Source organism: Gobius niger (assembly GCF_951799975.1).
Source record: "Gobius niger genome assembly, chromosome: 9".
Taxonomy (NCBI): domain Eukaryota; kingdom Metazoa; phylum Chordata; class Actinopteri; order Gobiiformes; family Gobiidae; genus Gobius; species Gobius niger.
In genome coordinates this window covers 6,543,798-6,556,570 of record NC_136860.1, presented here as the reverse complement: position 1 = coordinate 6,556,570, position 12,773 = coordinate 6,543,798, and the positions used below count along the sequence as shown (strand labels likewise).

General features: G+C 42.9%; 1 protein-coding gene across 2 annotated transcripts in view; it reads right to left on the bottom strand.

Annotated features, from left to right (window-relative positions):
* Positions 1–687: 687 nt before the first annotated feature.
* Positions 688–12,773, bottom strand: part of pde9aa (phosphodiesterase 9aa) — a 30,725-nt gene continuing 18,639 nt past the window's right edge. For both annotated transcript variants that reach the window (XM_079562937.1, XM_079562938.1), the window contains exons 9-19: positions 10,838–10,912; positions 10,150–10,236; positions 9,976–10,080; positions 8,349–8,431; positions 8,101–8,257; positions 7,630–7,743; positions 5,368–5,472; positions 4,869–4,997; positions 2,915–3,010; positions 2,124–2,186; positions 688–855 (exon numbers count right to left, since the gene is read on the bottom strand). In XM_079562937.1, the coding sequence (XP_079419063.1) occupies positions 2,136–2,186; positions 2,915–3,010; positions 4,869–4,997; positions 5,368–5,472; positions 7,630–7,743; positions 8,101–8,257; positions 8,349–8,431; positions 9,976–10,080; positions 10,150–10,236; positions 10,838–10,912 (1,002 nt within the window). In that variant the 3' untranslated portion in view covers positions 688–855; positions 2,124–2,135. The remainder of the gene's footprint in view (positions 856–2,123; positions 2,187–2,914; positions 3,011–4,868; positions 4,998–5,367; positions 5,473–7,629; positions 7,744–8,100; positions 8,258–8,348; positions 8,432–9,975; positions 10,081–10,149; positions 10,237–10,837; positions 10,913–12,773) is intronic.

Genomic DNA, 12,773 nt, shown 5'->3' with positions numbered 1-12,773 from the left:
ATATTGTTCAGTCCAAGGCTGGAAAATTTGAAGTCTTTAGGTCCTACTGACGTGGACATAGTGTCGCCACAATGACAGAAAAATGTGTTTTGAGAAAAAGGCCCTTGAAATTGCATTGTTCCATTTAAGTCTATGGGTGAACATTGAATCAGCGCAATATTTAAACATGTTATTGTGAAGATTAGGCATATTTTCTGTTTCCAGGTGAAAGCTTATATGTTCAGAGACCAATTTGGCCCAAAACCTGAAAACTGAAAAAATTGAGTTTTGCCTGTAGTGTCTCCACTTAAAACATTTTGTCCTTTTATCTCAAAAGCAAAAAAGTCACAAAGGTTTATCAAATTCCATGTTGACATCAAACATTTAAAATAGTGAATCATCCCCAAGCCTCACACGTGGGGCACAGTCACAGTCGATTTTGTCGTTAATATTTATCTCAATATGACAAAAGAGAAGCGACGTCTCCTTCAGGTCAAGGTTCAAGCTTTCATTTACCGCAGCTCTGACTCTTGTGGGATTTTCTGTTGTTCACCCTGATCCCCCCATTCCAAATATGTCAGAAACCGTAATATTGACCCGAAACATCTGGTCTCCTTATGATGGCAGGAGGAATGAACATCATCAGTGGTGTACCAGCTGAACGGAAGAGTCCAGGCTGACAGAAGACTCACTGCACACGCTGCTTCTTCAGAAACTTTATTTTGTAGCAAAGAACAAGTCACTAAAAATATCTGTACAAAGTGTATAAAAACAAACATTCACAAGGCGTCCCTGAGGCTGTCCGGGCGGTGGAGGTCTGCAGAGTCACTCCACCGGACCATCACAAGGCACGCTGCTCTCTCTACACTCACTGTGCTGTGGACACAAGAACCACATCGATTAAAGCCACACTGCACCACATTCCAGGTACTTCTTTAATCATTACATGTGTTCAAATAGTATCACTTATAACCTGACCCCTGACTAGGGCTGGGTACTGTTAAACGATCACACTATGGTATCAAAAAAAAAAAAAAAAGGTTGTCAGTGTCCATAGAAGCGTTCTTTTTGCTGCTTTGCCGTTTCCTTGTGATAATGTTTAAAAAAACACATCAGCTCAACATGTTGTTTTTTGTTCCTTTTATGCACTTGGTATTGGTTTGAGAGATAAAATACATGATGAGTTATTAGACAAACTTTCTTTGAAATTGTCACTTCATTATAGTATATTGCTAAATAAACCTAACCTAGGAGTGACCTTTTTCATTGTAGATCAGATATATAATGTCACCTCTATTAAATTTTAAAGTTAGCACATTCAATAAAAATGTTAATTATGCTTTTTTAATTGAATATGCTTTAAAGAGACTAGATGGTCATTTTATGCTCACTACTGCCACCTCAGGTCTTACGTGTAACTGCAATCTGTAATCTCTGTAGGGGGAGGAAAATACTTGCTTTAAAATGTTTAAACTCTGTATAGTCCCTTTAAGTAAAAAAAACACACACACACAAAAACAGCCTTCATCACAGCTTCTATTAATGGATTTTCATTTATATAATATATATTCAATTAAAGCAAATACATAAAAATCTAAATATATTTTTGGAATTTGCAGCTGTAGCTCGGACACCCCTGACTTTAAAAATAGTATTATTATTATCTTTTTAGGAACAAACCACAGTTTTTCTGTACTGGGACATTATTTTACCTGAGCTTAGACGAGTTGATGCGTACCTGTCTGGTCTTTGTGTGAGCCCTTAGTCACGCAAAACGACTAAAGATGTTGTTAGCATTTGGCCTCTCCCAGTATAATCCTGTAGCTCCAAACGGGGTGAAGTTAGAAGTGACCAAGTTCTTCCACGGACACAAAGACCAGACAGATACACATCAACTCGTCTAAACTGGAAGAACGGTGGCCTGTTCCTTTAAAGGAAGTTTCTTGGTTGTTTCACCTCAAATAAACGATACAAATGCAAAATAAATCAAACGGAATGAAAAGGAATAAATGAACATTCTTGTTTTGCTTTCTGGTTCTAGATGACAATGTACCAGTACCCAGCCTCCGACCGATTCTATTCTATTCTCATGGTCTTTGACTCTGTGCAGGAATGTTCGGCAGACGGCCCTGAGCAGACTGTACCTCGTCACACGCTCACTTCTTCTTCCCTCCAATCGTCAGGTTCTCGCTCTTCTTCTTCTGCACCTGGAGACACGAGGGGTTCACTGTCAACGTCTTACTGAACAACACGTCACAGTCTAAACCGCTGCACCGTCGCTCCAGCTCCGCTTTACCCTAATCTGAAAGCTTCTAATCTGAAGCGAGAGGAAAATGAGGATGAGAACGCAACAGAATGCATCAAAAAGTGACCAAAAAAATCCACAAACCAGCGACAAAAATCGGACAAAAATAGCAATGAAAGTGGCAAAAATCGGACAAAAAGAAATAGAAAAGTCACAAAAACGCAACAATAACAGTGATGAAAACGCAACTAAATTGTGATGAAAGTGCAATAAAAAGCAACAAAAAGTGGCAAAAATGTGAAGAGCGTGAACATGAAAAAAGTGACGGCAACTTAAGGCCAAACCAGCTTTTTCAATCTGGTGATTTGGCTGATTTGAGTATTATCTACTTATATAAGCTAAAACCATGTGTGTACTGCCCCCTCATGGCTAAAAAGTTGATGGAATTTGGATTTTCTTTTTGTTTAAGTTTCGAGACGACTGTTTCTAAAGGTCGGCAAGTTTGACTTAAAGTTAACGGCTAACACGTAATGAATAATTCAATAAAGATGAGTTAAAAAAAATTAAAATCTGAAAAATAAATATGAATAAGGCTACTTTTATGTTGTTCATATTGCATCATTTTACAGGTGAGTCTAAAGGCACCAGTGTCCTAGTGCAGTACTCCTGTATCACTTGTAGTACTTGTACCTCGTTCATGGCGTCGTCGATCTGCTTGAGCTCCTCGTAGCGGTCTCGGGACTCTCTGAGGGGTTGGACCATGGCCTCCTCGATCTGAGGGAACAGCTGCATGGACGGGACATCATTAATGACGAAGCCGAAACCATAAGCATGAAGCTCAGTCTGAATGACAGAGCACTTTGTTTTAATACAGCGTTAAAACAGAAATATTAAGTGACATTTGTTCGAAACTTTTTGTGCTGCTTTTGCCTGCTTGTTTTTTATTCAGCACAGAACATACGATTCATTCAGTTCAACCTAAAGCTGTGAGATAAGCTGAAATGGGTCATTCCTCAGACTGTACGTTGTGCATCACTTAAAAAAAGTGATATGAAGCACTTCAAAACCAGAAAGAAAAGTCTGGACAGGCCACTGACAATTTCCCCCACTTTTTAAGTCATTTTTTGGCGTACAGTAAACATATTTATCACAAATTTAACACAAATAAAGTCAAGCCAAAATCAGGTCCATATAGATGTTTTATCACGGCTGATTGTTCATTAGAGGTGAAAAAACAGCACTCGTTGCTAACGTTGTATATGTAGCATGACGCTAACGTTAGCTTCCTGGTTAGCATTGTCTGTTGTTTAAGTATGGGCTGTTAAACCTCTTTACTCCTCTCCATGTCTTTGTATCTTTATGTAGCAGAACAATCTATTCATAATTTAGCATTTGTTAAAGTAATGGTGGAGGAATGACAGAAAGGTTAGTTGTTCCCCCTCTTTGTCTTCCCCCTCTGGCTGCTTTGAACCATTTATGGGCAATACATTTGTTAAGTGATGACGTCATCACCACTTCCGGGTTCGACGGAGCTTTAGTCCTATTCACTATAATGGGATCTAGCTGATTTTAACCTGCAGTAGAGCCGACTACAGGCTCTTTATGAACATCTGATTGCAAAGAAATGTCACATTTACTCTGGAATTGAACGCTTTCCTGACATTAATCATCCTTTTTTTCCCCATACACAATGAAGGCTTTTTTAAATATAAAAATATCCTAATTCTTCCTGGAGAAATGGTGAGATATATTATTCTAATTAGGTGTGAAACTGTTTTTGGCCTTTTATCTGTTGTTATTTCAGCAGGAGATTCAGATAAAGTTTTTGTTGTAGTTTGGACCTGGGAGGAGCTTATTATTGTTGTGTGTAAACTAAACTCATGCCCCTAGAGGCCACAAGTGCCACTGCAGGTGTCGTAGCATGTTGTGTTTTTTACTCATTAATTGTCCGTGAGAGTAAATACTACGCTGACAGAAAGGACAAAGGGAGAGAGGGATATTGTTCATCCAATTACACAATGGAGATCATTGTTTTCACTCAAACTTGCCTGTAAATACTGTTTAAGCTGTGCTAGCCCACCGCTAGCTTTGCCCGTTAGCTTCTTCTTCATGATTCCATTAGTGTGTATTGGTGGCTCCGACCCGGCAGTAGTGAAGTTGCAATTGTGGGTTTCTGGCCTGAGACACCAGGGGGAGATGAAAGACCCCCCCGATCATCCCATTAACACTTATATTACCCCCAGGGAAACTACGGAAAGGATTTATTAAGGTAAACAAGTTACTTAGTTCTGCTTTAACACAACGTATCACTCATAATTCTCTGGTGGTAACTATGGAAACCGGCAGATTTGAGCTCATTTGTGCAGTGACTGGACGCACAAATCGGCCAAAATAATGTTAAAGTGATAGTCTGTAAGAGTGCAAAATGAGGAGAGAGTGATTTTACAAGCAGTCAACAGCTCCCCACAAAAAGAAAAATATTATGACTTAACATTACTTACTTTACATGAAATTGTAAATTGTAAATTATACGCAATCTATTCAATGAGTTAAACATTTAAACTTACAGACTATCCCTTTAAGTCTGAAAGTCTTTGTGGGGCTGTATGGAGCTTCATGCTCTGGTGTGCCGGGGCGACCGTACCTTCATGACGGTCTCGAACATGGGGATGAGCACGAACTTGATGAAGCCGATCTGCGCCGTGGGTTTGGTCACCTTCTCCCGGTCCATGAAGGGGGCCACGGGGAGCCCCTCCGTCTTCTCCCGGTCGCTCTGAAACACACCGGGACAGCGGAATCAGCGATGAGCCTCCTTCTGCTGGTGGTTTGTGTTTGACATTTCGCTTTAGGACTTATCAGCTACTGTAAGTCTGGAGTTGATGGCAGAATTATTTTGTCGACGCCCCTTTTTCCACATGAGGATAACGATCATTTCTTATTTTGTTGAAACTCTAGACTAGACTTGAACCTTTTTGAGTTTTTGTTGGACTGGACAAAAACCATCACATACAGAAATGACTAAAATATGACTCCTACTTCATTATAAGACTACTAAATGCTTCTAAAAGATCATATAACTGCCAGAACAACACTGCTTGATTGCAGGAACTACTGCTTGAGTCCTGGTTGACTGTGAGCGTTACCTGCATGAAGTACTCCTCGAGCAGACAGTCCACCCAGGGCTCGGCCACCTCCATGGGCCGCACCTCGTTGGAGATGTCACAGCATTTGATCAGCACCATCTTTAGCTGCGCAGAAAAGGCCAGACACACACTCATGTGAACAGGCGAACACTGATCCAACACACTGATCACTACAGTCTGGTTCTAAAATTAGATTTGATATTCAATAATGTATTTTTATTAACGCATGAATACAAAAGGCCAGGGGTCATGGACAACAGTTCACCAAGGAGCAGTTGGGGAAAATGTGTCAAGCGAAGGTCCCGGGTCCCGGTCTTTCTGTGTGGACTTTACATGCTCTCCGTAGGTTTACTCTGGGTACTCCGGTTTCCCCTACCACTAAAAACATGTAGTGATGGTGGGACAATGGCTACAATCCAGTGTGGTGTGTTCATTGATTATGCACTGTCCCCAACCAAATAAACCAATAATAAATATACACTTAATAATGATAGTGTTTTGAAAAGACAGGAAGGAATTGAATCCTATTCTTAAATTTTGGGCTCTGAATATTTATTTATTGGGGGCGAAACAGCAAAAACAGATGAAATAAAATAAAGCTAAGCGGCTAGATGGATGGATGGCCAAACAAAAAAAGTTTTACCCTGGTCTTAAACATTTCCCAAATAGACTTTAGTTGCAAAAAACCCTGAAATGCAGCCACACCGTCCTCGCATGCTTTACTCACGACTACACTGGTTTAGTCCTAAGATTTGCTGACTGCAGACTGACGCTCACAAAAAATAAATGCCTCTTTTAACAAGCATTAATTAACTGACTGACCTTTGACTGAGCGACTGGACTTCAGACTCCTACGTCTGGACAAGTCCCTCCGCTGTCCTGACGGTCCAGCAGGGACTGAATGTTAGCTCCATAGTCTTCAGCCCTATCTGCAGACGGACTCCCATCAGCCCTGGGTCTGTCTATACCCTGTCTTCAGCCCTATATGCAGACGGACTCCCATCAGCCCCTGGGTCTGTCTATACCCTGTCTTCAGCCCTATCTAAAGACGGACTCCCATCAGCCCCTGGGTCTGTCTATACCCTGCCTTCAGCCCTATCTAAAGATGGACTCACATCAGCCCCTGGGTCTGTCTATACCCTGTCTTCAGCCCTATCTGCAGAGGGACTCCCATCAGCCCTGGGTCTGTCTATACCCTGTCTTCAGCCCTATCTGCAGACGGACTCCCATCAGCCCCTGGGTCTGTCTATACCCTGTCTTCAGCCCTATCTGCAGAGGGACTCCCATCAGCCCTGGGTCTGTCTCTACCCTGTCTTCAGCCCTATCTGCAGACGGACTCCCATCAACCTTGGGTCTGTCTATACCCTGTCTTCAGCCCTATCTGCAGAGGGACTCCCATCAGCCCTGGGTCTGTCTATACCCTGTCTTCAGCCCTATCTAAAGACGGACTCCCATCAGCCCCTGGGTCTGTCTATACCCTGCCTTCAGCCCTATCTGCAGACGGACTCCCATCAGCCCTGGGTCTGTCTATACCCTGTCTTCAGCCCTATCTAAAGACGGACTCACATCAGCCCCTGGGTCTGTCTATACCCTGTCTTCAGCCCTATCTGCAGAGGGACTCCCATCAGCCCTGGGTCTGTCTATACCCTGTCTTCAGCCCTATCTGCAGACGGACTCCCATCAGCCCCTGGGTTTGTCTATACCCTGTCTTTAGCCCTATCTGCAGAGGGACTCCCATCAGCCCTGGGTCTGTCTATACCCTGTCTTCAGCCCTATCTGCAGAGGGACTCCCATCAGCCCTGGGTCTGTCTATACCCTGTCTTCAGCCCTATCTGCAGAGGGACTCCCATCAGCCCTGGGTCTGTCTATACCCTGTCTTCAGCCCTATCTGCAGAGGGACTCCCATCAGCCCTGGGTCTGTCTATACCCTGTCTTCAGCCCTATCTGCAGAGGGACTCCCATCAACCTTGGGTCTGTCTATACCCTGTCTTCAGCCCTATCTGCAGACGGACTCCCATCAACCTTGGGTCTGTCTATACCCTGTCTTCAGCCCTATCTGCAGACGGACTCCCATCAGCCCTGGGTCTGTCTATACCCTGTCTTCAGCCCTATCTGCAGAGGGACTCCCATCAGCCCTGGGTCTGTCTATACCCTGTCTTCAGCCCTATCTGCAGACGGACTCCCACCCATATGGTACCTTACCCAGTGACTTTCCTGACAATTGTGTGGGACAATGCAGAGTACGTCCCGGCCTAGACTTACACAGGTGACGTGCTCCTCGTCTGCGTAGTCGAAGCTGTCCACCTTTTGTTTGAAAGAGTCCAGGATCTCCCCATGACGTGCCATGTCTGTGGCCAGGATCAGGGTGATGGTCCCCTGAGAACAAACACTCGTTATTTCAGGATGTCCTGAAGTCAGACCTACAGTAGACCCATTCTAGTTCCACCATTTTATCATTGTATTAATATAAAAAACGGCCGATATTTTCAACAACCATATCTAAAAAATAACCTAGAAAATGAACAATATTGTCTGCTCAACACTGACACATTTTACAGTTTGGAAGCATCATTCACAGGGTTCAAAAGGAGGATGTCTTTAATGACTGAATAATGGTCTGTCACATACCTCCAGTGGGACCATGACACTTAACATGTAAGTGGGACTGTTTTCTGAGATGTTCTAAGAAATGTCCCTCTAAAAAAAGCCGCGAGTCTCGGTTCAGTCCTGTACCTGCCGGATCTGTTTGAAGGCCTCGGGGTCAAACTTGGAGAAGATGTTGCAGTCGGGCTGGGAGAAGATCTGGAAGGCCACGGCACAGTGATGGTTCTCCAGCGGCGAAAGGTCGTTGTAGCGCACGGCCAGCTCCGTGCGCGCGTTTATCTGGTACCTGCAAACATCAGTTCATTCATAACTACATCTGCAAGGTCTTTTGATCCATCCACTTTGAAATGACAATCCAAGCTGAGGGTGAGACCTACGTGTTGTTGTAGCCGGGATGGTCCAGGTCGTGACACACTGCTGCCGTCATCAGGATCAGAATGTCCACCTGAGTGAGCTTCTCCTGCAACAAGCACACATGATCTACAGTGTGTAGGCCTGGATGAGCCTGGTTCAGATCGTGTTTAGACCTGATATATAAACACAGTTTAGTCATTGCTTAAGGGGGAATAACATCAGCGGTCCTGAAATCAATTTCACTGAAGTCCAATCAAGTCCAAATTGAAAAAAAAGTTGTCAAGCAAAGGAATTATCCCCCTGAACATATGGGGTTAATTCACAGTTCTATGGGGATTTTTGTGTTTTGTTTATTTATAATAATTACTATGGAAATAAATGCAATTCATTGAATCCTGTTGTTTTTGTTTACTCTAAAATACATTTGGCTCCTAAATAGAAGAATGCATATAATCCATATAACTATGTACGTGTATTTCTCCTCTTTGCAGTTCAACACACTGGGCCCTGTTTAGTCCAGGTTTAGTCCAGGTTCAGACCTGCTCGCTGCTGATCAGGAAACAGCGTCCCTATTTGCGCATTACGACCCCACATGCGCATTTAAAGCCACACTGCGGAAAATGTTACCCAATATGTAAAATTAAAATACAATTAATTCTTTTATGATAGATATTTTCATCATTGAAAAGTACTTCATAAATGTACAAACAAACATGTGCTTTTGCTGTGAGCGGCTCAGCTCTCCTAAGACATGATTGTAACTTTACCGGGAGTGGGTACGTCTCCAGCTCGTCTCCATGGAGACATTGACTAAAGTCAGACAAATCTGAGATTCAAATTGGTTAGGTTCTCATCCAAATAGATTGTTTGATTACCCACTGCAGAAATGGCATTTTTTGTGTCAAGCTGGTCATTAAGAGCATGTTTTGTACTGATGGCAACAGCATAGTCCAAAATGTTACGCAGTGTGCCTTTAAGTGGGGTGTCTTTGGTTTGAAAACTTTAGCGAGCCGTATTTCAATCATAAAGTGTAAAGTATGAACAGTGTCAAGGAGCTCAGGGGCTGTTGAGCTGGGCTGTAGTTTACCGCTCTGACAGAGAGGAGCGGAGAGACTGGGGGGTTCACACATAACGACTGAGAATCAGGAGGGCGGCTGCACTACATCAGTCTGTCATACAGCTGACACCACGCCGCTGTAGGCAGTGTGTCCAGCGTCTCAGTCAGCGTGGGAAACACGTGCATGTCCTGATTGGTCAACAGTGTCATGTGATCACTGTCGGCACATCACAGTTCAGTGCTGCAGGTACCAGTCTTCAACTCGTCTATAGTTCTGTCAAGTGGAAATTCAAAGTGGGCAATATAAAGAAGCAGGACATATTTCAGAGGATTTAATAAGAAAAGGAGGAGGACATCAGCCCTGAGACGGCGGTGAGAAGTGTGTGAAAAGAGTGGTTCTTGTGGGCTTTTGGTAAAACAATGTCGTATTCATAGAGAAATGACTAAGGAGCCACTGTATTTTCAGTGTGTTTTCTGCTCTGTAACTGGCTGCAGCAAATGTCCATCATCTGGGTGATGCAGAACCACTTCACATCACCCAGGTCTGGTATAGTCTGGCTTGGCTCAGCTTAGTCTGGTTTGGTCCCCTTTACCTGTAGGTTGCAGAGGCAGATCATGCTGTACATCATCTGGGTGACGCAGAAGCAGTGCCTGAAGTTGTGGAAGGGGTTGTTCCTGTAGTTGTCATGGATACACAGCTGCGCACACACAGTCGCACAGATGAGTAAAGCTGCAAACGCACCTTCCCTGACTTAGGGATTCCTCACCAGCCAGCGCTTGAGCGTGATGGGGTTCATGTTGAAGTCCTTGACCAGCCCCAGGTCGTGGTACATGTGCTCCAGGCAGCTCAGCATCTGCGGACCGACAACAATCTTGTCAGGGCACTTTCTAAAGACCTATTCATACTTCAAAAGACTTCTTGGTGCCAAACTTCTCTGAAGACCCCCAACAACTGCTATATAAAGACTTCAACTTCCAACAAGCCCCAATGTGCTTTAGGAAATCAGAGAAATCCCTGGAGCTGCCTTAAATGCAACCGGCACCATCGTGTAGACTAGTCGTGTTCTTGGGAAGGTGATCTCTTTGTCCGGTATTGATAAAAATATGTTCCTGCTGTGGAGGAGATAGAGGCTGCAGTGGCTTTGTCTCCCCCGTGCCACTGTGGCTCAGTGAGGAAACATAAAAGTCATGATTCTCCAGTATAGACATAATATACTGAAGCTGCCATGTCCCGAGTGCTCTGCCCCCAGCAACCAAACACACTAAACGTGCAGTTATTCCAGCTCCAGAAACAGCTTTTCAGTGACCATGTCCAGCAACGACAGCTCATAAAACGGATGGTAAACGTGCATTAGCTTGGCTCTAGTTAGCGGGCGGTAAGTAACTAGGCCGTTTATTGGATTTGAACTACAGGAAACGGGCTCAGTCATCATCAAAAGCTGTGCTGTGTCGTACCTCGTTGGGCTCCCACTGCCAGGCGTCGAACGTGGGCAACCTCAGCGCCTCCACCGTCTCCTTGGACAGATGGTACTGCAGCAGGGAACAGGGTTATTTTCCCCCCTCTTTACTGCAGGGTTGTTGTTTTGTAACACAGCGATACGTTATATAATTGTGCATGTATGCAAAAACGCTCATGAGTCAGGTCTGAAGATTAAACATTTGTACTAAATCTCTTAACTCCTACCTGAAAAGAGCACATTTTCTTTAGTTCAGCTTTACCCTAATCTAATGAACTTGATGTTTTGTGTTGCTCTTTTGTCGTCAAACGGGGGAAAATGTGCTCGGTTAAAGTGGGGGTTAAGAGATTAAAAAAAGATACACGGCAATTGTCTGAGTAAATCTTAGTAAAGATTTCAGAACAACACACTGTTTCGCCCGAGAACAACATCTTTTACTTTTAGTTTGTTACTCTGAATTTAATGTCATGCCCATCTACACAAAAAATCTCAACAAAACAAAGGATGTTTCAAATGACATGGAGGCATTCCTTCAGTTCTGTATCTATTAAAAAGAAGTTCAGAGTAAAAAAGTATTGATTTTGTGTGGATTTGCACGTCAGCGTTTTTTGTACAGTTCTATAAAGGAAAAAAAGGCACCTTATGCTTAAGTGCTTTTATGCGAAAAGGCTGATATTTGTGTGTATTGGACCTTGTAGTGACCCTGCGGCTGTATGAGTGGGCAGCATGGAGCTTTTTATTTCCATCACATTGCTCTCTCGGACGCTCCAGGATCAATTGTCTTGTAGGTTTTCTGGTCCATCAGCATTTAAAGCCTTCCAAACAGTTGATCCTGGAGTGTCCTGGAGATAGAGTTGCACCAATCCAGCCTTTTTACTTCCGATACCGATACTGGGGTTTTGACTATCTGCCAATATCCGATATTAACTGATACCAAGAGACTTCCTTAAAAGTGGCAGCTCTAAAGTCTTGCAGATCAATGATCAATTATATCTATTGATAAACTCATGGAAAAACACTGAACAAGGATCAGTGGACTTCTCTTGGGTAGGACAGACTTTACATTATAAACAACTCACATAACATAAACTGACATCTGATCATTACAAATATGTTACTTCACAAACGAAACACTCGACCACTTCAGCAGTGGCCCATTTGATTTGATTACTTTAGGTTGTTCTATAATAGCTTCTGTCCCGACTTTGATTAGTTGACGTTAGCATTAACATGCTAGCCGTGGTATTTTGTCCGGCGATACAATATATTTGTGGAGGTTAAAAGTAACTCAGGGATTGAATTCTCCAGGTTCTGCTCTTCAAAATGACATATAGCATGTCCTTATATTTAAGTAGTGAAAGTTGTGTTTTTAAAACCAGTATCAGGTTCAGTATTGGATATTTGTAGACAATATCTGATACCAGTATGGGATCGGTGCATAGAGACCACTGTGATGCAAAGTAAAGGCTCCATGCTGACCTCTCATACGGTTGCTGGGTCACTACAAGGTCAAATACACACAGATATCAACCTCTTTTTTCAAATAAAAAGTAGCATAATGCACCTTTAATACAAACTTTGATCAATTTGAAACTTGCTGTATATTGCTGATATAAATAAAAGGAAAACTGCACAGCTTATATGAGACATTTTATGAATAAACATGGCTAATTTTAAGGGACGAAATCTAAATAATGGATAAACCCAGGTTTAAATGTATGGTTTTATTTTTAGTTCCAAAGATTTTTTTCAGAGATTTTGGATCTGAGCTATTTACAATACGCAAAAAAATATTGTAACATCCAAATTTTGCCCTGTTTTTTTTTTGGGGGGGGGGTTCAAAGCTCAATAAATCATGCAGGGATTACATATAACACCATAACATAACTGGACCTTAGCTCATCTGTCCTGACAAATAAGACCTTAAACATTGT